At 38.0% G+C, this 25,566-nt stretch overlaps 1 protein-coding gene across 1 annotated transcript in view; it reads right to left on the reverse strand.

The window, feature by feature from the left end:
• Nucleotides 1-18,646, reverse strand: part of LASP1 (LIM and SH3 protein 1) — a 44,974-nt gene extending 26,328 nt beyond the window's left edge. The window contains exons 1-2 of the mRNA XM_087713647.1: nucleotides 18,373-18,646; nucleotides 12,821-12,915 (exon numbers count right to left, since the gene is read on the reverse strand). Of these exons, the coding sequence (XP_087569773.1) occupies nucleotides 12,821-12,915; nucleotides 18,373-18,441 (164 nt within the window). The 5' untranslated portion in view covers nucleotides 18,442-18,646. The remainder of the gene's footprint in view (nucleotides 1-12,820; nucleotides 12,916-18,372) is intronic.
• Between the last annotated feature and the right edge of the window lie 6,920 nt (nucleotides 18,647-25,566).

Below are 25,566 nucleotides of genomic sequence, written 5' to 3' on the forward strand. Positions count from 1 at the left end.
ACCGAGCTATTCTGTCCGCCAAGAATTGAGCATAGTCCTCAGCCCTACCCTGCAAGGGGTCTCCCGCATCCCTCCTATTAAGGAGGGAGCGGGTTATCCTAAACAGGGCGGCTGGGCGTGACTCGGCGGACGCAACCAAGGCAGAGATGTATGATCTTTTGGCAGTTCTTAATGCCCGAACATAGTCCTTGGTGCAGGTAGTCAGAAGTGCTCGGTTCACCTCGGACTTATCGGACCTCCACAGGTGCTCTAGGCATCTCCTCCGGCGTTTCTTCTCCCGGAGCTCCTCGGTGAACCAAGGAGGCCTCTGGGATCCACTGACCCGGAGGGGCCGTAGTGGCGCAATCCGATCAAGGGACTCCGACGCCGCCGAATGCCAGGCGGCAACCAGAGTCTCCGCCGAACTGTGGGCGAGAGTATCAGGAATGACCCCAAGCTCCGTCTGGAACCTCAACGGGTCCATAAGTCGCCTGGGGCGGAACCACCTGGTCGGTTCCTCCTCCCTACGGTGGGGGTTTGGCCTCCGGAAGTCAAGCCTCAGTAGGCAGTGGTCTGACCACGACAGGGGTATGATCTCATTACCCCTCAGACCAAGATCACACATCCACTGCTCCGAGAGGAATACGAGGTCGAGCATGTGACCCGCTGCATGGGTTGGGCCCCGAATTACCTGGGTCAAGCCCATGGCTGTCATGGAAGCCATGAACTCCTGCGCCCCATCAGAGCGTTCACCGAGCGATGGCAAATTGAAGTCCCCCAGAACTATAAGCCTGGGGAACTCAACTGCCAGCTCAGCTACTGACTCGAGGAGCGAGGGGAGGGATGCTGCAACGCAGTTGGGAGGCAGGTACGTTAGCAGCAAACCCACTTGACCCTTGAGGTCCAACTTTATCAGCAGGCACTCACACCCGACAAACTCCGGAGCAGGGACCCTACGAGGTAACAGAGACTCCCGGATAACAATAGCCACACCGCCACCCCTTCCCTGGGCTCTCGGCTGATGAAGCACCTGAAATCCCTCTGGGCACATCTCTACAAGGGGGACTCCTCCTTCTGTGCCCAGCCAGGTTTCAGTAATACATGCCAGGTCTGCCCTCTCGTCAACAATTAAGTCCCGGACGAGGGGAGCCTTGTGGATAACAGACCTGGCATTTAGCAACAGCAGCCTGAGACCAGGGTCCTGGCTACTCGCGCCATCTGGTCTTGGAGTGGGACTCAAAGGGCCGGAAGGAGGGATCTCTGTAATGTAGCGAACCCTCCTTCCCCGGTAATGGCTAGCCCTAAGGTCCCCGCCGTATCTGCCTCTCCCTGTCACGACCGCAATGTTCCGACCCACTCCCGTGGCCGTAGTCCCCCCAACCACCCCGGTACCCCCCGCCTTCCCTAGCAGGTCCTCCGAGCCAAGCATACTCAGACACTCACACAACCAGTCCCCACGTAATTATTAAAATACACAAATGCAACAGTAATAACAATAAAAGTGGGTCACTCACACACTTACATACAATCCCATATACTCAACATACTAAAGATAGAAGGAAAAGGGAGAAAAAAAAGAAGGAAATAAGAAGAATAAAAGTAGCGCAAAATTGTTAAAGTGCGAGTTCAGGGAGAGCCAAATAGTTCTCAGCAGATGGCTCTGCAACAGACAGATTCTGGGAAAATCCAGAAAGTCCAGAGTAGTTGAAGGAAGCAGGGGGCTTTCTCGCATTCTGCACAAGAGCATGTTATAGCTTGATTTATTTTGTGCATATCTTTGTTCTATGACTTATGACAGTGCCAAAATGGTGTATGCATGCGGCATGAAAAGAGACAGCTCATAACAACAGTGATTTGAAGAAAATTAGTTCCTTATTAATCAGAATTAGATGATCACGGTTATTACCGATGGCCAATTAAAACTATGATAAGTTTACAAAAAAATAAAAAAGATATTCTTTTAAGGCGCTGTAAACAATTAAGTAGGTCAGAAGGATATGCCCACAAGCACTATAAAATTGTTTAGAATTACTTTAACGAACAAACAAACTTCTAACCCAATGTTGTAAGGTCAAGCTTGAAAACAAGCCCTAATAAATTAAACAATAAATGAACAAAATTTCAGGTGCAGAAAAGCAGTTGTTTTACCGCCCCCCCCCAAAGTAACTTACATGTGCATATTATTTTGTGTAAGTTTTTGTTGTCCTTGTGCAAAATTTGAACTTTCTTTTCCAGTTGTCTAAATCAGGCAACAATCAATTCTAATGTAGTTTCTACACTTCTCCCAGTCTCTTCTTGCTTCCTTACCTATTCCTTATCTTTCCATTACTATTTCCAATTTTCTCCCTAACTCATCCTGTCTTAAATGTATGTTTTACAACTAATATAAAATAAACACTTATTTATTTATTTGATTCAATTTACCCAATAATGACAAAAAATGAGCATAACAACTTGTAGCTAAACCAGTGAAAAATGCCTGTGAGGTTTTTGAGTATAGTATCATCAGGTTTTATGAATGAATAATCTCTATGTCCTGGTATAAAACAGAAAAGTAATAGAACTTTAACTCCCTCCATCTATGAGCTAACTTTTGCTTTCTTGGACTATGAAATGCTCTGTATATTGTTGACAATTAGTCTCCATTCAGTGAATAACAACCTCCACTGTTTAAATTCTTTGTTCTAAGAAAATAGCTGACGTCAATATGTATTTATATTTATAGGATTTATAGACTGTTCCAGTCAGAATTGGTTCCAAGCAGGTGTCACTGAGACACCTGCTGAGACTCAAAGATTTAAAAAATCAGAGAGACAGAAAGCAGAAAAATAAACTGTGGCAACTAATAGACATTGAAGTATAAATTATAGTTATTCAATGCTATGCCTAGAGGATAAAGATGGTAAATGGGCTTGCTAATACCAGTTGTAAGGTTACTGCAAAACATGATAATATTCTAAGTAAAAAAACTAATATAATAATAAACCCACTAGCTGAAATAGGCTACATAAATTAAATCAATAAAATAATACATAAATAAATAATCCAAGTCATAAAACCATATTTAGACTAAATGATATAATGCAAAGTTAATGCATCAAACTAATAATCAAACCTGTGGTGAAAAGCCAAAAAAAATCTTCTACCAAAAACACTTATCCCAATAACATCAATAGGTTCATGCTTCAAAATAATCAGTATGGGCATTTATCTATTGTGCTCAAAATTAAAGGAGATACAGAAGAACCAACATGCACATTTCTAATGTTTATTCAGGGTGGATAAAGCTGGGAGCAGATCTTGAGTTAATCAGGATAGTTAACTGTCTAGAAAAATGTAATTATTACTCAGAATCTATGAAAGAGATTGTCTAATGTCCTTTCAGAGCTCTTTTGAAAAGTTCCAAAGCCACCAACTATGGAGGTATTATATCATATTTCCTGGCACAATTAATGCCAATACCAGGTCTTTTATCTTAAAAGTGTTTGCAGCATAAAGAAGTAACTTCTCCCATTAAGTGCAGCAAAACAATTTGAATTTGAAACAAAATTTGTCTGAATTTCATTTTCTATTTGATTTAATTAATTCTGTACCATAAAGATATTGATACCTCAAACTTTAATTCCTTGCAAGGAAGTCTATAACGAACTGCAAGGAATAAAAACAGGGTACCTGATAAAAGACATTTTTATTTTTCCCCAAAAATGAGTACATACTTATATATACAGCTAATATTCAAATTACTCACATCGTGGGACCCGGATTTCAGGTCACTATTTAAATCCAAATTTGGTCTAATTGAGTTTTAGGCCATTGAATATTGAACTTAGACAAAACAAGCTGATCTTTTGCAGTCAGAAAGCTGCCAGTGATTGTCTAGCAACCTAATGAATCCTCCTTTTTTCATAATTTTTACTTTTTTTTCTTGGCTTCTCAAATAAAACAATTGCTAATGTTTAGCTTTCCAAAAGTATTTTAGAACCAATCCTGGAAATTTAAATTGCTACTGCAACTGCTGTGAGACAAAACAGCAAGAGACAAAAAAGAAATCTAGCACAGGGAACAGATCTCGATTAGTTTCTTGCTAGCAGAAATATAAGAAGCAGAAAGTTGTCATATACCCATTATTCCAGGCTTCTATCATGAAACTGCAATAAGTTCACAGTTCACAAAAGCAATTCAATTATTTTGCTCCATAGAATTTCTAGTACATCAAGAAACATTACTCCCATCTTCCATATTTATAATTTTCTTCAAATCCCTTCTCATTCTATCATCTTATATCTGGGGTTATTTTGGGGGGGCGGGGGAGAAACCTTTGAGACAATTTTGTTTCCTGTTGATTGCCTAGTCCAATTCAAGTAGTTTGTTGGCAACATTATTAGAAGTTCTTTAATACTGCCTTCTTTCTTAGTCCTTCACAGTCTCCTGTCCAATACCTTTAGTTATCACATAAAAATGAAAAATTTTCTTTCCCAACCTTTTTTCTGAAAAAAACATTTTTTCAATATACTTTCCTTTTACCTTCCACACAAGAAATGGATTTACATTTTCTATATTAATGAGAAACTTCCTTGAAATTCAGAATGGGGGGGGGGGGGAAGAGAAAGAAACACATTTAAATGAAAGGTTTACCTGATACAGAATAGACAAGTGCTCAATACAACAGGGAGAAATAGAAAGAAAAGTCCCATTGGGAATTGAATCTCAATACTTGTTCTAACTTTTCATTCTTTAAAAGTACTTTTCTAAAAGTACTTAGAAAAGTAACTGTTTAGATTTATGTAGACATAATCCCAAAACAAATGGTTAAGATTATGGTTTCTCAGCATATATGGATCAAATAATTTTTTAAAATTATATAGCCCAGAGATGGCTAACCTTTTTGGTGTAGGGTGCCAAAAATGCATGTGCTGGCACCCATAATGCAAAGTACACACCCACATGTGCATGTGCGCACAACCAAGCCTCCCACATGTGTGCCATCCTGCTTTCCTCCAAAATGAGCTTGGTATTTCCTCTGGGAACAGGGGAAGCCGTTTTCTCCCTCCCCAGGCTCCAGGAAAGCCTCCAGAGCATGGGGAGGGTGAAAAATGGGCCCAATGGGTCTACCAGAAGTTCAGAAATGATCTGTTTCCAGCTTCTGGAGGGCGGGGTGGAGGAGGCTGTTTTTCACCCTCCCCAGGCTCAGAAGGTTTTCCTTAAGTCGGGGGAAGATGAAAATGGCCTCCCCAGGCCCTCTGGAAGGCCAAAAATCAGCTGGCCAGCACACATCATTACGGATATAGCCTTTTGCAGTTATACTTGTAGAAATCACAATGGGATAACTCCAGAATATCATACACAAAAGCACAAAAATGTCATTGTATTAATGATACAACAAGGATTCAAATTAAAAAAAACAGTGCTATTCATATAAAAACAGAACTGCTATATGTACCAATGAACAGTGCTTGGCAATAAAACATTAGGTATCATTTTCCCCCAATGTTTAAAATATAAGATATTTCTCTAAACTTCCACAATATTCAATTCCGTTGCATATTTCCCAGCTGTATATAAAGGCCAAACTCATAATTTAAATGAACACTTAGTTGTTTCATTATCATACACCTACAAACACACATACACACACATTGATTTCTTCCTAGAATGCTAGAAAAGGATATCACAGCTTTAATCAACCAAGAGCACTATTCCAACTTTTCAGATCCCAATAAAAACAAAATATATTTTACCGTTTTAAAATAGTTGTTTTGTAAAAAGGAACAGTATGTCTTCCTCCCAGGATAAGGGAGGGCAGAGGAAATAGCTTTACAACAAGGTTACTTGCTTCCTGCCTGTTAATACTGCACATTAATGAAATAAAGAGACCTGACTCAATGGGTTACATGCAAGACATCTTCTCCTAACTATCTCCTATTCAAATAATTTTAATCAATATTATCACTTTTTGCTGTTTGGAAATAAAACCATCTATTTCTATGCCTAAGGTATAATTTACTGAATACCACCAAGAAAACCAACTTTTTCTATTTAAGATTTGAAGTAACCTGATATTTACTAGTGCAGAAATCTCAAATTCAAATCACCAGAGTGCCACACAAGGGCCAGCTTAAAGATTGTGATACTAAAGACTGCAACAAAAAAACTCTCTTATAACTTGAAAATTAAGAAAATGATCACCATCATGGCGTGCCACCAAATTTATTTATTTATTTTTTAAAAAAATATTCTATAAAATAGAAATATCTCTTCAGAACTGCATTCTGGTCATTGATCTGGCAATATTTCCACCATTATTCAACTCCACATTCTGAGATGAAGTCAACCCCAACCCCAACCGCAATTATTAGCCAGTAACAATCTTAACAAAGATCCAACTTTTGAGGGATAAAAGCAAACTGCCCCCCCCCAAGAGGGTGAAAATGTTGGTGGGTCTTATACACCAAATGTGGCCATTTTTGGCCTCGTGAAACCCCGCCCCGTGCACCCTGTTTTTACTAAAAATGGGACCATTTTTTGCCAAAACAGGATGCACAGAGGGTTTGGGAGGCCTGCACAGTACTCCTAGGCGCTGGGGAGGGCAAAAACAGGATGAATAGGGGGTTGGGGAGGCCAAAAATGGGCCCATTTTTCATGAAAATTGGCCTGGTTTTCATAAGAATGGGACGTGCAGAGGGTGTAGGAGGCCTGAAAAGTGCTCCAGGCAGGGCAAAAACAATTTTTTCCTTTTTTTCCTTTTCAAAATCTTGATGCGTCATATAGTCCAAAGAATACAGTAAATCCACTTTCAACTAGTAGGAGCATTCTTGAAGAAGTAGTGAACTCTCTCAAGAAAGAAACTTGCAAAAAAAACCCACTCCATTATATTTTTTTATTTTTAAAAAGTGCCACATCAAATCTCCGTTCATTCCACTTATGCCTCTTTTCCAAAATTGTCAACCTCCAAGCACCTAAAGGTAGTGGTAAATCTGAATTTTAAAGGAAACTCAGTCAGTGAATTCACTGAACACAAGAATGTAATCCACTAATACAGGTAGTCCTCAACTTACAACAGTTTGTTTAGTGACTGTTCAAAGTTACAACAGCACTGAAAAAAATGACATGACAATTTTTCTTACTTATGAAATTGCAGTATCCTCATGATCACATGATCAAAATTCAGATACTTGGCAACTGGTTCATATTTATGACACTTGCTGTATGCCGGGGTCATATGATCACATTTTGTGATCTTCTGACAAACAAAGTCAAAAGGAAAGTCAGATTCAGTTAGCAACTTTGTCACTAACTTAACAACTACAGTGATTCACTTAACAACTGTGGCAAAAAAGATTGTAAAATGGGACAAAGTTCACTTAACAAATTCCGCACTTAGCAACAGAAATGTTGGACTCAATTGTGGTTTATAAGTCAAAGACTACCTATACATGTATGCTCAGAAACAAATCCCATAGAACGTATCACCAACTCTCAAGCATTTACCCCACAGCCATGGGATGTCATGTCAACAAGGGACCAGAATATATCTGCTCTCAGGCTACGAGAAGGAGAAACTATAAGAGGTGAAGCCCTAGCCTAGCTGCAATGGACTAATGAGGGAGGACCACCATAGCCATCTTCTCAATCATCATTTCCACTTCCTTGACTAATGGAGGACCTGAAGCCAAGTTCAGTAAGCAGCTGCTGCACCCTTTTACCAGCCTTTTGTGGTACCAATGTCATTCTTTACCACTGTGCCTCTGTCCTTGTGAAGTAGGACCATATATTACCCATGGAACACAAGTCTGAGACCCACTGATCTAATCAGTTGGATTAGATGGAGTTGCCCTATCAGTATAATAAGCCATTATTATATAATCCCTGACAGATTCTATAATAATGAATTACTATATCTATTCAATCTCTGTTCCAGCAAAACAAAGTCTATATCCTGGGAGAATCTGTTCCATTATATAACAGCTTTAACAATAGGAAATGATGCCTCATGTCCAGTTATTTCCACTTTAAATCAGTTTTTTGTTCTGTCTTCAGCAACAACTGTGATCAGTTTTCTAAATCCAAGGACATGTGGCAATTTGCACTGTTGACAGAAGAGACTATGAAGTAAATCCTTGAGATTGCACTAAATGTGCCCCCTTCACCCTACACCACCAATGAGGAAAAAACTCAGAGGGCATAAAAAGCAACAGCTCCCATTGGAAAGTTATGTTCAACTTACTATATGACACCATGACAGTAGAGAGGAAGCACAGCTTTCATTGTATTGCTCTCATTAAGAAATAAACTTAAAACTGGGCACAAATCCAGAAAATGGACAGAAGAAAGTCTGTATGAAGCATATTTGAAGAAGCACATTTGTTTCTGCCAGTATAAACGTAGCCCTTTTTCTTCTTCAAACCTTCCCAAAAGATAGGACATTCATTGTTCAATTCCAGATTTTATGGAGATTGTTTAGAAAAGAGAACCTTGTAAGCAACTTTGAACATAGTTGCAGTTCACCCCCACAATATTATGTCAAACCATGAATATGCTCTGCCATAATATATTTTATATACTATAAAATATACTATATACTAAAACTAGCATTTGAGGTTTTACATTTGAATTCAGTAGTTTAGACAAAGAACATTTTAAACCCAAGTATGAGGCATGAGTAGCAAAAAGTATCCTAGAGCCTATAGATATTGTAGATATGTAATATAATTTAATAAATAAAGCAAATGCTATAATTTCAATAATTTTTCAGAGGCCAAATTTTTTATCCAAATTTTCTTATTCCTGGGGGTTGGAATTGGTTTGTCACATGATTAAAGTCTGGTCATAATATAATTCTGAAGCAAACAGTATCTTAAATAAAAATGTTTTGTTGAGACCAGAAAAAAGAAGGTTCATTTAAAATGTTCTACTGGAATATATATGCTGTGGAACCTATGACCACAACTGAGACTACAACTTCTATTGTACATTGTTGTCAGCTTAAGTCCAGTCAGATCCAATTTCACAACAACTTTTATTGCAGTCATTAAGCAAATCACCATGGTTACGCAAATGTGATTTTTAAGGGACTCCAGGTAATCATCAACTTATGAACAAAATTGAGCCCAAAATATCTGTTAAGTTAGACATTTGTTAAGTGAGTTTTGCCCCATTTTACAACCTTTCTTGTTACAGTTGTTAAGTGAATCGCTGCAGCTGGTAAGTTAGTAACACAGTTGTTTAGTGTTACACCATTGTCTCTGCTTGTGAGAAAGTCAGAAATGGTGATCACATGACCTTGGGACTCAGCAATAGTTATAAATACAAACCAGTTGATCACATGATCATGGGGATGATGCAAAGGTGTAACTGTAAAAAGCAGTCGTAAGTCATATTTTTCAATGCCATTGTAATTTTGAATAGTTACTAAATGCACTATTGTACTTCAAGGACTACCTGAACTGCGGGCACTGGTCAAGCATTGCTTATAAGCTAAGAGATGAATAGGAAATGAACTTCCAATAATGCTTTCTGCTATCCTCACCACTCTGCATAGCCTTCCTAGCCAAAATAGGAAGTAATAATAATCAAAATAATATCCAAACCACACAGTAAGACAATATGATATGATGCTACATAGACAAAGGCATTTGATACAATGCTTTGCCGAAGTACTTTGTCCGTTGCTGTTCTCAACTGTATCTGTCCGCCCCGTGCCAACTCAGCGAAGAAGTGATGCGCCAGTGCCTGGAGGCTGTCAGGGTCTGGATGGGAGCAAACAAGCTTGCACTCAATCCCGACAAGACTGAGTGGCTATTGATGCTCCCTCACAAGGATGGTCCAACTATTCCATCTCTTAGCCTGGGGGGTGAAACCATACGCCCCTCAGAGAGGGCTCGCAATTTGGGAGTCCTCCTGGATCCGCAGCTGACGTTAGAACATCACTTGTCAGCTGTGACCAGGGGGGGGCTTTGCCCAGGTTCGCCTGGTGCATCAGTTGCGACCCTATCTGGACCAGGAGGCCCTTCGGATGGTCACTCACGCCCTCGTCACCTCAAGACTGGATTACTGTAACGCGCTCTACATGGGGCTGCCCTTGAAGAGTGTTCGAAGACTCCACTTAGTCCAGAATGCAGCCACGCGAGCGATAGTGGGTATACCTAGGTACACCCACATTACACCTATCCTCCGCAAGCTGCACTGGCTTCCCATTGGTCTCCGGACACGCTTCAAGGTGCTAGTCGTTACTTCTCTGTAGCTGCTCCGGCCCTATGGAACGATCTCCCCGTGGAGATCCGGACCCTTACTACCCTTTTGGCCTTCCGCAAAGCGATTAAGACCTGGCTGTTCCGGCAGGCCTGGGGCTGTTGATTTATCCAGCCCCATTCTAAGCTATATGAATGTTGTGAAATTTTAATGTCTGTTTTTTAATTTTTATATGTTCCCCCTTCCTGCCTTCATCTGTAAGCCGCCCTCGAGAGTGGGCGGCATACAAATCCTAATAAACAGTAAACAGTTCTTTTGGCTTGATTCAAAACCAGCTTGCAATGGGCTAAACCAGTTACAATTTGCTTTATCCAGATTTTCCATGGTGTCCTGCAATGAATGTTCTTTCATGGGGTTATGTTCTCTTAAGTAGCTTGCTTGGGTGAAAAACTGGTCCGTTCTGCAAATGTTCCTAAAGCATCTCAGATGCCATTTTTGGATTTTACTGGCAATTTTTAGTTGGTTGCAGCATTACTGACATATGGTTTCATTGTACAGAATCAATGTGATAATCTATGAAGTTTGTACATTTGGAACCTCTTCAATTTTTGGACCTATTGCTATAAAGCATCTATGACCTAGTCTGAAATAGAAATGCTGGTAACATCAGTGACCAAAACATTCATTTATGTATGTATGTTAAATTTCTACCGTAAATACCAATTGAGTGAATCAATATACCTGTGGTAGCAGCACCAATTCAGTGTTTCATTTCAGTTATTGAACCAACTTTCTTTTCCTCTACTATAGAGGCAAAATATTTCAATTTAATTACACATAGGATAATAGTTATTACAACACAAATCCTTAACCCTAACTTCACAGAGCAAAAACAAACAAACAAACAAGCACATACATACATACATACCCAGCATTCAATTTATTTACTGGGCAAATAGTAATGAATTTAATTTATTATCCTAATAAATTTTCTTACCTAAGACTTTCTTTCTTCAGTAGCTCCACAGGGATCCAGCAGCAGAAATGTAACCCATAACTGCTATTTTATTGGCAAATATATATTCACCATGGTTTGGTGGATTTAGAGAATTTAACTATGGCATATTTGAACATTCAAAATAATCTGGAATAAAATATCTCATTTTGTCCCAAGTCTGACATGTATTTTATTTTGTTGTACAAGTAATGGAACATTCAAAACGACCATTCCCAATAAGGAACATTCTGTACTCTAACACACACAGATATGAATGTGCAGTTCATAGTACTACTAGCAGAGGATGACTACATTCTTCTTACTTTGAAAACAGCCTTACAGAAGTTGCTAATATTAAATATTATTTTAAATCTTTTTTCTTTTTGTTTAAACGAATCCAAATAGCAGAAGTGGTCCAGTGATTTCAGGCAAACATTTCATTAGTTTTTATGTGAATTCTGAAAATTTACCACAGCTAACTTTAATTTTTGTCTTCCTATTTTTAAATAATTATGTTTTCATTTCCAAAGCAGATCAATATCACTGAAATTACTCATGCTTCCCTTACTTATACATACATACAACATGTTATATATGTAGCAGTGATATAAACAGAAAGCCTTTCTTATATTGAAATTTAAAAATATCATCCTAAATTAGATTACAATATTAAGAAATTTACTTAGGAAATCAACTAATAATATTTTTACCAAATGAAAAACTTATTAAGGAGCTTTTATTATCTGTAATACACCATACAACTATACAATCCTTCCAAGCCTATCTCCAAAGGCTATTTCCGAGTACTTGGAACATGGGCTCAGCACCATCCAGAACACCTGTTCACCTATTTTAAAATATATATTTAGAAGATATTATGGCAACCCAAATAAACAATGCCACCAGAAGACCAAGATCTGAGGAAACAGTAATTGCAATTTATATTATTGCCCAATTAGCAGCTATGCTTTTCATGCTACATATTTCTGCTTAAATTTATACATAACTGCTCTTCATTTAAAAAGTTCATTCTAATTGTAACTTGCCCTCAGTTTCTCTTTTTAATAAGGCTATTTCTCAGAAAACATTCTCTGTTCCTTACTGCTGACTAAAATTTCCCTTGCAGTAACTTGGTTATTACTTTCCAAAGCATGTTTAAATATGCAGCTCTTCTTCCTTCTGTGATTACCACTCTGCTTTATCACAGTTGTTCCTCAGTCTCAAATCTCTCAGCAATTAGATTATTGCTAAGGAATTATTTCTGATTTTTTTTCTTTTAGTGAAACCACAAATGTTCCTTTTATATTTTGTTACAAACTTATTAACCAACAGTGACACCAGTTTTTTTTTATTTAGCAAGACATGTCATGCTGGTATCACTGTCATTTAATATATTATTGTCATTAATTTCATATTGATAAAGAAATAGAAAGCTTAACACAGTTCATTTTAGAAATTTAGAAAACTTAAAATGCACTGCATAGGACTAAGAATGCCATGAGTACATTCTTCAATCAGTTTTTTTCTTCATATTGTTTATCTGCAAATGGTTTAAGATCTCAACAAAGATCTATAAATGTTATAGTTCCTTACAAAATAGTTTTGATTTGTGCATCTCTAAAATTATGAGAACAAAACTCTGAAAAGCATACTTACGCATTGCAGTATGGCTTCTTCTCATAGCCCTTGTAGTTTTTCATGTTGAGAGTCATCTTGCAGACTTCGCAATGAAAACATGCTTTATGCCAGTACTGTGGAAATATAAGAAACATTTCAAGTGGATTAATTAACTAAAGAATGTATATCCAAAGATAACATATCTTTGTACCAGTCATACATTCCTGATGGATTTTTTAGATAGATGCTCACTGTAAGAACTTTATGTTGCTCAAATGTAACAAAACTTTTTTTGTAAACAAAAACTGAACAAGTCCAGAAAAACATGTATTTTATTTAGTTAGTAAAATACTAGTAAGTTCTTAAAATAACTAGTTTGTAACTATTAAACTTATTAACTGTATTAACCCAAATGGAAGTTATTTTATGTGATCTTACAATAGAAATACTCTTCTGATATTTAAGAAAACCAAGTTTCCCATTGGTTTGAAAGAGCTATTTTATTATCAAGATTAAGAGCAGAGTTAGTTTATGTTAGCATTTCTAAGTGGAAGATTTCATGTTTTCTGAAATAGGCACAGAAATTTCTGAACTGAGAAAACGTAGCACTGAATTGTCACCTGCAACTATTCTGATAGTGGAAAGAATATACAGGTAATCTTCAATTTACAACCATTTGTTCAACCTTATGATGGCCTTGGGAAAAGTGATTTGCAATGGATCTTTTACAAGTTACAACCATCACACCACTGATTTGGACACTAGGTGACTGGTTTGCAATTACAACTGATTGCAGGATTCTGTGGTCATCTGCAACTTTCCTAATGGTTTCCAATAAGCGACATCAACTGAGGAAATTGTATTCAATTAATGATCAGAAGATTCACTTAATTTAGTAAAAATTATCATAAAATCAGGACTGGTCATATAATGACTTGCTTAATAATGATATGATTTAGGATGGAAATTCCAGTCCCATGTGTGGTTGAAAGTTGAGGACTACCTGAATTTACAATAGAAGATGAACTGGGGAGCCCATGTACTAAAATAATATTTATTTATTTTTGCTTAACTGCCTAAACCGAAATTGCATTAAACCGTAACATGGAAGCTAAGCATCTCAGTCATTTCTTTGATCTTAAACGCTATAAAGATCCTAGAACATAATTTTTGAGAGGGGGCACATCATTCATGTATTATGTAAATACTAGGTTAATTAAATAATGAAAAACCCGTCAAAGCTATGATTATATATGATTGTTCGTCGCTTTCCTTTTTGTTAGGCACTAGTCATAGTTTCTACAGTGGCCACATTCAGTGTTACAACATTCTTTGGTCCCTCTTCATCTCAGAATAAGTAACAGAATAACTGTTGTAAGAGGTCTTGAAAATTTTCCAGTCCAACGCCTTGCTCAATCAGGAGGCCCTAAACCACAGGGGCTGTCTAATTTTGTCTTCAAAATCTCCAGCAATGGAATACCACAATTCTGGGACACAAATCATTTTTAAAACAATGGATGAAAGATGGTTATTAATTTGAAGCAAATTTTAGTGTGAACCTGGCCTGTGTCACATACCACTTTTTAAGTTGAAAGATTGCTATATGAAAAATGTATTTGCCCAATTTTATTGGTAGCTACAATATTTTGTTACATATTATTGTGAATGATTTATTATCTGATAACAGTATTCAAATTTGCCATGTACTTTATATTTGAGATGAAATTTCAATTTGCAGTCACTCAAATTGTGCAAATTATGAGGGTAAGAAGGCTTCGGTTTTTAAGACTTATTTGAGACTTCCAGTTGCCCTGCATTTGTTTGCTGATTGAAAACATACAGTTATATATGGGTATAAATTAAAGAGGTCCTGGTTGTGGTTATGTCAAATGTTCATTGAAAATTAAAAAAATATAAAAATGAACTATATGAGGAATTGGGTTTCAGACTCATGTAAAGGTACAAATATGTTGCTCTAGGCAATAAAATGAGGCAGACTTCTAATACTGATGAGTCATTATGTGCTCTTGTCATCTAGGCTGTATTTAAAAATTGGGTGTGGTGAATTCCCATATTATTAGCTGACTCCAGGATACTTTGCAATTATCACTGATTGTGGGTGTTCAGAAGAGTAGCAAATCTAACTATTGTTCTTGATCATTAAATAGTAGTGTACCAATTCTTGCTTGATAGTCTTGTTTAGAAAGCTGCTGTTTGTCCTTGATGAAAGAAAACAAATTACATGGAATCTGTCAATAAAGAGATCCATATGGGTACAGATACTCTTGAGAAACTTTGATTTTACTTCATATATTATTTGATAGTTTTCCTTGAATTCTAAAATAATAAAATGCGTTACTTTTAATTGTCATTAAAACATGTGCACGCCCCCCTATGCTCCGTTGTCAGCCTGGATAGCCTCCTGTAGCCCTCTGCCAGCCAAAATGCACCCCTTTTTGGCCAGCAAAGTGCTGCAGAAGGCCTTCCAGACAGAAAACGCGGTGCAGGGCACCTCACATGGGAGAGGTATTATCCTGAATGGAAGATATATGTCCCTGGTGTAATGCATGGTCATATTTTGTTAATACTAATATATTGTTTTACTGTTAATCTTTGCAAGCGCACCCACAATTGTTGAAGAGTGACAACCATAACAATTTAACTCTGTGATGGTGAACCTGTGGCACAGAGAGCCCTCTCTGTGGGTACACGTGCCATCACCAGCTGCTCTTCTGGTTAAAAAAACAGGCTGGTTTTCAGGCCGAAAAACGGCCCCAAAAACAGCCTGAATATGCGCCCCAAAATGGCCTGAAAACAGCTTGAAAAGCAGCCCAAAAAATAGCCAGAATGTTAGAATGCGTGCACTGGCCAATTGGTGTTCAGTGCTCTGGTGCTTTGGCATGCACACATGCACAAGCATGCACAAGTGCTCCAGTTTGGGCACTCAGTGCCGAAAAGGTTCGCCATTACTGATTGTTAAATATTACACGCAATAAAATTTCAATGCTTACCCATTGTTTTTAAATCACAGATTGGACCTTTGGAAACTGACCAAATGTACTTTTATGTCATAGTTTTTGCATTCTTTTAATACCAAAATAGAACTTGAAAAAAAAACAATGATTCTAAACATAATGTTCAGGTTGTGTCACACAAATCTATTAGCATATGGCACATTCAGACATAATTTTCATGTTTATATTATAAATAGAAAAAATATTATTGCAGTGCAGTGAAAAATGTCACTTGTGTAATTGGTGTAACCTTCCCCTTCCTCTTAATTACCACTAAATGTCTTCAACAGCATATAGATTCATTTCTAATCATGAATTAGCCCTTATAACACAGGGATCAAATTCGATTGCATCATGGGCCGGATCGTGATGTATCATGACGTTTTCTGCCTTTGTGGAGACAGGGTGGGCGTGGCCTGCATGTGATGTATCCAGCCCATGGGCTGCCAGTTTGATAGGCCTGCCTTATAACTTGTGAGTGTAAGCTGTTTAAGGAAGGTCTACTGCAAAAGTGATAAATCTGTAGTTCCCTACTTCTATCTGTACATCAGATAAATCTAACTCAAAATTCATTAAGATTTAGCTCCATCACTATTTCAGTAGTATATAATTAGTAGTTGCAGTTTATGACAGAAATCTCCTCCCCTTAATAAAGGATATTAAGTGGGGAAACAAAGTTGCCACATCAACTATGAATCTAAAAAGTCAAAAACTTTTAAAGCCAATATGTAATAAGATGAGCAAGGCATATAAAGTCTTTGTAATTATAAACATGATACACAGCAAAGTCCGTACAATACTTCACTCAGGATTTTTTAAAACAGCAAAATAGTCATTTTTTAAAGGATCTGTTCTTATAAACTCTATAACACTGAATTAATCACCAATCCAAAGGGAAGTGGCAAGGGAATAGAATCTAATATAAAACAGATGGCTAATTTGTTCATCTTTTTAGCTATTGATACACAAAGTTGTTTTTTAATTTTAGCAAACAGTGGTAGAAAGCTTCTCTTGATAGCTGCTTCATTTAAAGCCACTTTTAAAATACTTTAGAAAACTATTTAAAGTAATAACATTTGCTTAAACACACAATTGAAAACGTGGCTCAAATGCCTGTATATTTTGACAAATAAGAACTGGAATGTCTTCAATATCAAAATCAGCTGTTCTATATAACCTTTACTTCATTTGTTTGCTGGAAATAATTTGATAAAATCATTTTGTAATTCCTCTTTTTTTAAAAAAAATGGGCAGGTAATTTGATAAAAATACAGTAATAAGCAAGCAGATGCTTTCTAGGCAAGGTAACAATATATTAAGAAAAATTAAAAACAAAGCTTTTCTAAGCCTTAGGTTTGGCTATTTGCATAATTTATTTTATTGAAGTTATATTACTGCAAAACTATAAAGTGAGAAGTCTTTACGTTATAGATGCTATATTTATAACCACCATAACAATGTCAAACGTATTAATTACTTAGCAATAGCTTGTCCTGCTTTTAATATTCTTTCCCTAAATCCACAATGTCTTTATGCAATATTTCCCAGTTCAAACTGGTGTCAACTTAATCCATAATTTTGAGAAGTTGAAAATATAAATCCTGTTAGTTTTCTTTACCACTCCATCTTTCCTAAAATACACTTCTAATAACATAACTGTTGAATATATTTCATACTTTCTTTGCAGGCCTACTCTATTAGCAGTAAGGCACACCTGTCGCTAGAGATCAGCAGGCTTCTCAAATTCTCTTCATACTTCTCTCTTAGATTCGGTTCCAAATTGACTTTTCTGTATAAATCCATGACAAGCAGAATCTGAACCTTAACAGCTACCAATACCACCTCCCCTCCTCCAAAGTATCAAGCTTTCAACGTGTCACCAACCGCCATTCTACAGGTGATACCCCATACTTTATATTGTCCCCACAACCATTAAGTTGCCAAAAAGCACATGTACCGTAATTCAGGTCCACCAGGAGATTTGCCACTCCACACCCAGAAAGACTGCTTCAGCTCCACCACATCTAGGAAGCGCTGGGTTCCTCCCCGCTCCCCCATTCCCTCCTCTACGCAGCCCGCCTTTTGTTCAGGCTATACCTTGTACCTTATATCCTCCCACGTCCTGTTCCTTCAACCACTCCCCGATGGCCACTCTCTAAAATGCCCTCTTTGTGCTTTCCACACGCTTCCTTCCCTCAGCCTGGCCTGCTCTCCCCTTCCGGCAAGCCACCCCTTCGGAGCCTTGCCTATCCCTCTCCTCCAACTGGCCCGCCTTCCCTTCCCCTTCCACGCACACGACCATCCCGCCCTTGACATCTCGGCCCCGCTCCACCCCAACCGTCCCCCGCGAACGCTCTCCCTTCACACACGCACACACACACACCCCACCCGGGCAACCAGCAGCCACAACGGTCTCCCCTCCGGGCTGCCAACTGCCGCTGCTCCTCGTCTCCCCCCCCCCACCGACTTCCTCGGCTTCGCAACCTCCGCTTCAGTTCCTCACAGGCATTCCCTCAAAAGCCACTAGCCCCCCCCCCGCCCCCCGCGGGGCTCGCGCCTTCTCTTCACGGCACCCACCTTGTCGAGGCAGTTCACCTTCTCGGTTGGGTAGACGATTTTGCCGCAGCGGGCGCAGCTGGGATTCATGGCGACCGAAGCGAGGTGGGAAGGGAAGGGTCTGTATGTATGTGAATGCTGCTGCTGCCACTGCCGCCACCGCTACCTCGAAAACTGCGCCCTCGGGAAGGTTCTGCAAAGGCAGCAACGGAAAGGAGGGGAGGCGAGTAAGCAGGAAGCCACCCCGGCAATGGCTGGTTGCAACTGAGAAGGGAAGGGGCGCGGCAAGCCACTCTCTTTTGCGCGCGCGCGCCTCCCCCGCCTTCTTCCTCGTCAGCACGAGCGGGGGACCGCGCGCACACACACAAAAGGGAGGGGGGAGGTGGAAGGCGGCGACGCCAGACGGGTGGCGGCGAGGGGGTGGGTGGGGTTCAGCGCCAAGATTTCGCGGGTCGGGTAGTGAGGCTTAAAAATAAGCTGAGAACCGGGACCATAACGGCACAGCCTCCCTTTGAGTGTTTCAACCTTGAACTTTCCAAGTCTAGTACCTATCATCCTCAGCCAGTTCGGCCGAGTTAAGAAGAGGCAGATTTAGAAAAGCTGCCTTGCGTCTACGTAGAAGCGGGAAAACTCCCTTGAACTTTGCCTCGGAGTAGATGAGAGCTCCTGTACTTTTGCATGTTCCCTACAAAACCTTCCCAATCTACTCCAGATATATTTCACTCTTACCTCCCATTACTCCCAGATTGCACACCCAATGGCTAAGAAGTATAGGATTATAATTTAAGATGCTTGGAAGAGACCGCCTAATAGAGTTTAAGACTGTCTCCTATGTGTGCTAAACCTAGAGTCGAAAAAGGAAACAGTATAAACAGCACCAAACCAAAAACCACAGAGGTAGCTATTTCCTGGTTACTACAGTACTTTGCAATAGCTATTCCTCTGCCTCATAACAAAATGCTGCTTTTCCTTCTACATATCAGAACTTCCCCACGTTTTTGAAAATCTTGTGACAATCAGTCATTCAACAGGTAGAAAGGTAGGAACTCAACAACTTGCTTCCTCAGTTGAAATTTACCTTTTTTTAAGGCAGAGGAGTGACAGCATTTATTGTGTGGCTATCAATTATGGAGCTTTCTGAAGAAAAACCTCTCCAAACCAAAGCCTAATGTTAGATCTTTTCAATGGCAAAGCAAGCTATTTCACTAAACTTATTTTTTTTCTATTCTGATAACCAGTCCAAGACTAAATTCATTTCAAGCAAGATCCTTTTACTTTCCAGATACACTATACTATAATGCCCATTTTCCCCTAGAAGCATGACAAATTGTTGAAGCTATAGGAGGAACTAAGGAAAGGATCTGGAATTGACAAGGCCTGAATATAGGCAAAATATTTAATTTACGGGAGGAGTTTCTAGTCAAGCATGTGTTATTCCCAAAACAAGAACAATATATTAGCTGTGCTTTTTCTTTATGTCTCCAAGATCTCCACTTTATCCCATTTATTTTCTGGAAATTATGTTATCTAAATAAAATGACATTTTTCTAATCATAATAAATATTGAACAGAGATAGAAGTATGAGTTCACTCTATTTACAAACACATGATGGGTGGCGATCAAACACAGCCACAGTAATTTCCACTTCTGCACCTTTTTGTGTGTGTGCGCGCGCATGCGCAGTCAGTCTTGCTTCCAGTCATGACCAACTGAAGTCCTGGAATGGATTACGGTCGTGATTGAAGGTCCTACCGGTTCTTACTCCACATATCATATGAAACTATAAATGGGATTTGTTTCATTTTGGTTTAGTGTCAGAACAAGACATAGATGTTTAAACTGATTTAGAGTTTATGTGTAAGCTCAGCTAATTTGGTTTTTCAATAAACTATGCTTAAAACATAAGGTATAGTATGATGTATGAATTGGGCATTATTTCTTACATATAATATGTATGTTACAATTTCACTTCATTTTCACAACTAAAACTGCCTTCTTTTTTCTTTTCTTTTTAAAAAAAAACAGGTTCCTAGAGTGAATTAATGAACATGGCGAAGAATGAGGTCCTGATTATTTAAAATTATTAAAACAAAACTAAGTTTTAATCCCATTTTCTCCTTTTTGATCAATTATGATAACTGGACTGAATATAGAATCTTCTGTTAAGATATTAAGCTGTAAAATGTAGCATACATCCACATGAGTCTATAACACTAAGAGAGTTGAAACCCCTACAAAGATAATAAATGGAAATGGAATTCTATGAAATTCCATGGTATTCCTGTAATCTGTATCTTGGCCGCCAAAATAATCCATGCTTCTTTTTTAATATTGGTATTTGAGCCCTCTCATGTGTCATATTATCTTATTCCAAATCATTTGACCAATCTTCCTAATACAAATATATTCATTTCAGTATTGCCAACCTTCTAGTTGACAAAATATTTCAACCAGTCCCTCTGGAAATGTAAAATAGAGGAAGGAAGATTACTAACTCACACATAGGTAGAAGAATATCCAAAACTAATTGAGTTTTTCTCACCCTGTTTACTGAATGCATATAAAATATGTGTCAAGATTGTTTTTCTCCAATTATAGTACTGAAATGCTGAAGAGCCTGTACTATTTTGGAGGCCACTGCTTTCTCTGCTTTCACTTCTCATCTAAAAATGAAAATCTTTAGGTAATTATTTTTTGGTTTCCAGACATACCTAGATGCTTGTAAAATTAGGCAAGTTTCTTCTAATGTGCAATTCCTTTTTTCTTTCGGTATGGAAACTCCAACCTGCCCACCCACTTCCCAAAAATGTTCTCTATAACTTGGCTTTACCAGCTTTTCATTATTCTCTTGTAAGGGGATTGAGCCTAAATTGAATCATCTTATATGCTATAACAATTTGGGAAACAACAACAACAAAAGTATGATTGACAAATCACATCTGCCCTGATATATCAATGATTCTGAAATATTAAAAGACCCCTAATTTTCAATGCATATCTTCGCTGCAGTATTTCTTGATATGAAATCACAGAAAAAATGGTGACATGGAAAGGAAAAGCAAATATGAGGATTCCCCAATCAGACATTGTGGACTAAATACAATTTGCTTTAAAAGCAACATAGCAGTAGACTTATATACCGCTTCATAGGCCTTTCAGGCCTCTCTAAGCGGTTTACAGAGAGTCAGCATATTGCCCCCAACAATCTGGGTCCTCATTTTACCCACCTCAGAAGGATGGAAGGCTGAGTCAACCCTGAGCCGGTGAGATTTGAACCGCTGACCTGCTGATCTAGCAGTAGCCTGCAGTGCTGCATTTAACCACTGCGCCACCTTGGCTCAATAAGAGCAATCCATGGTTCTCCATTAATAAAACAATCAAGGCCATCAACAAATGATGGACATCAGCACCCTCTGCTGCTATATACTAATAATGTTTCTAAATACTTAGAACGATATAGCATTTTTGTTCTAAACCTAATACCCATGAATCTAATGAACCCCTCTAAGCTCTCTCTTTTTTAATAGTATCCTGTTATATATTTACATTAATGCTAACTTATTCTCTTTATACTATGGCTAAGAAAACGTTTCCTACTGGAGTGGATGAAACGGACTTCTTGCATAATGTTGTACAATATTGTCTTTTCAATAAATTTTCTTATATTTGACTTAAGACAAAAACCAGAACATTCTTCCTTGATATAAGATAAAGCCAAGTGTCTTCAGACTAGTAAAAAAAACCACAGATTTTATACTCTATAGGATCAGAGATGAGTCTGCTAGTTGAATGCCTAGAATAATAACAATGTACATTTTGAATGATTTTGTTCAATCTAATTCCATTTCGTTGTTCTTATATTTTCATATATTTCCTGTCATACTCAATTTGCACACTAAAGAATTATTTTATGAATAGTGTACATTTTGATCAAGTCAGGGTCAATGTGAATGATCACTGTTAAATTGCTTTGCAATATAATAGTACTCTCTCATTCCCATAATAGAGAAGATATTCTAAGTATAATTATAAACTATACATTTACAAGTATTGTTCTCATATTTTCACTGTTTTGACTGAAGGAAACCAGAATTAGACAAAGAAATGGCATTAATCTTTTGATTCCCTAGAGCCCTTTTAACCATAATTGCTCAAAAGTGGCAGTGGTTTCCTACCAGGTGTTTCTTCTGAAACACAAGAAAATTATAGTGCAAATTGCATTAACATAATCTCTCTCTGTCTCTTTCTCACACATTCTAATTCTCCTCAAGCAAGTTCCCTCTGGCTCCATTTATTAATTACTCTTAGAATGCTGTCAAAGCCAGAGTCAGCCTGATATATATTCACAGCCCTGTCCACTATTGCTTCCTAATGGAATGGGATCTGTTCTTACAATTAAAAGAAGGGAGAAGACCAGTTAATCCCCACTCCCTATACTTTTTGATGCTACTTCCTTGACAGCAGGCATCCAACTTTTAAAGCAAGTCTAAGACTATCAGCTACAGGACAATTTACAGCTTCCATTTTCTTGGTCTCTACAGGCAGGCTTGAAACAAACAGAGCAAGAGGAAATACGTAGTAGCTTAGTTATGGGGCAAACCTCTTTTACAGAGTGAAACAGTGCAACCATCTATTTTTATAAAAAATCCACTGCATGTTAATGGCCAGTGGAAATGACCTTGGGAGACAAGAGGAAGAGCCATAACCTACGTTAACAGTCATGCAAAAGGTTTGTGCTTCTTGTCTAAACTACTTCAAAAGGCTGACACATTGGATGAGAATTGTTTCTGATATTTTGGATGGTTTTCAGTCCTTAATCTGCTTTGCTTGATGTCTGACAAAGAAAGCTTTTAGCTGATCTGGCTGTTGAAAGTATTCTTCCCTTCTTTAGAAATATTTTTAAAAACAAAGCACACAACAGATGGACTTCCTCTTTGTAATCACAATAATTCAGCCAGTGACTGTTCTTTAGACTTTTTGAACCTAGCCAGCTGGTCTGACCAGGCAATAGTGAGAAACTGATATAAACAGATGAGGAACATAGCTGGAATTCTAAAATAAAGTTTATAGAAAAGAACAGATTCCGTGGATATTAATAATTCATAATTCTAATAAAAGTGGAATGGCTACTGCTTCAGTTATTAATTAAATAGAGGTTATATCCATGTTTTGTGCCTGGCTATCTCCAATACTGAACAGTTGAGGATAGAAGCATACATAAAACCAAGTGAAATAACCCTGCTCATCCATCTTGCAACACAGAACTAGGATGAAACATATTTCCTTTAACAATGCATGATAAAAGTTTAGAAAATATTATTACTATCTTAGTAGCATTTTCAGTTGACTCTTCCAATAATAGGAAAAGCCCAATTTGTGGTTTTCTTCAGTTTGCTCTTTTTAAACCTGAGATATGAGCACACGTAAGCCAAAATGGAAAGCAGGCCAAACTCTGGGTATTCAATGTATCTAATGAAGTTTAATTTCAAATCTAATTGTTTATTAACTGCCTAGGAAAGTTAGCATTCGTAAGCAAGATAATAAAACAATTCTACATTATCAAGATTACTTAGCCTTGCAAAGGCGAAGTTCTTTTCTTCAAGCAGACCTACCCTAGGTTGCAAAAATCTGGACAACAGCAGTATATACTAAGGGCACACAATATATCTTTACACCTTTGCTATTAGCAATATGAATATTTGCAGCCTGGTATGATAAGATTTATTTCCAACCTTTGATCATTTTATCTTTGTTTAAAAAGGAAACTTTTCCTAATCAACTCTGTCTTTTCTGAAACGCAGTAATTAGAAAAACAGAAACAGGTTTGACTGGATCCTGTAGAATGATTTTAATACAAGCAAAAATAAGGTATTGTACAATATGCACATGCAAATGCATGCAATACAAACAGTGAACAAATTTACCCCGAAGAGGGACTTGGGGATAGTTAAAACCAGTTTGTCTTGAACTCTTAGTTTCAAGGTGGTATACCTACATTTGAAGACTAAATTCCCCAATGTACTGTAGTTTGTACAAAAATAGATGCAGTGTCGGACATATGACAAAAAAACATTTTAAAAGAATAAAACTGAAGAAATTATAAGGAATTTCAGAGAAAATTCAGTTGCATCAAATTGGTGTTGATTCTTAGAAATAAGGACATTTGTTTGTTTGCTTGCTTTATTTGCTGATTAAATTTATTTGCTGCCCATCTCATATCCAATGCCTCTGGGCGACTTATATGAAAAAACATTTAAAATGTCCATTATAATATAGCAGATAAAAACATTATCATAGAGGCAACATGACAAAGAAGGCCACTAGATAGACCGGGGGGGGGGGGGGAGAGGAGGTGGCATTGAACTTAATTAGCCAACCACCTCCAATATGATCCTCCATCCAATATGATCCTCCCCAACTGGCACTGCCTTGTCTTCCGGCTTTTCTGGAAAGTAAATAAAGTTTGGAAGGCCATACTTTATTAAGCCTCAGTGAGGTTTCCATACCAGCATTTATTAAGGGGATTCAGCAGCTACTAAACAATCTCTGTCATAACACAACACAAACCAATCAGTCTTCATAATAATTAGAATGCCTTTCCTAGTGACAAATGTAACCTTAGCTACAAAACACATCTATTCTTTAGCAACAAATATGAGTTAAATGGCTTTGGTGATTGAACTCTAAACACTAAAATTACGGCCACCTTTATAGAAGCTGCTTAGAAGGAAAATGTGAGCATGACTCAACTTTCAGGCATGACTCAACTGTCTCAATTTCTCTCAGAGCATTGGAGTTTCTTTCAATTGTATGAAAATAGTCCATTTTTTCTAATTGGCTCAGTATATTGTATAAACTCAGAATTGGAGAGTAAGATAAACCTTGACTTATACCCTTAGTGATTGTTTGAAGTTAAACATCATTGAAAAAGGTGCCTTACAACTGGTCCTCATACTTAGGAACACTGCATCACACCCACAATCATATGATCAAAATTCAAGCTCTTGGCAACCAGCATGTGTTTAGGACATATGCAGTATCCCAGAGTTATGTGATTGCCCTTTGCAAGCTTCCCAGCTTTCTTCAGACAAGCAAAGTCAATGGGGAAATACAATGACGTTGTGATTCACTTAATAACTATGGCAAAAAAATAATAAAATCAGGCATGACTCACATAACAATCGCCATGCTTAAAACAGAAATTCTTATGCCAA

Source organism: Thamnophis sirtalis, unplaced genomic scaffold (assembly GCF_051295495.1).
Source record: "Thamnophis sirtalis isolate CommonGarterSnake01/CBP01778 unplaced genomic scaffold, rThaSir2_p1.2 scaffold_4, whole genome shotgun sequence".
NCBI classification, from domain to species: domain Eukaryota; kingdom Metazoa; phylum Chordata; class Lepidosauria; order Squamata; family Natricidae; genus Thamnophis; species Thamnophis sirtalis.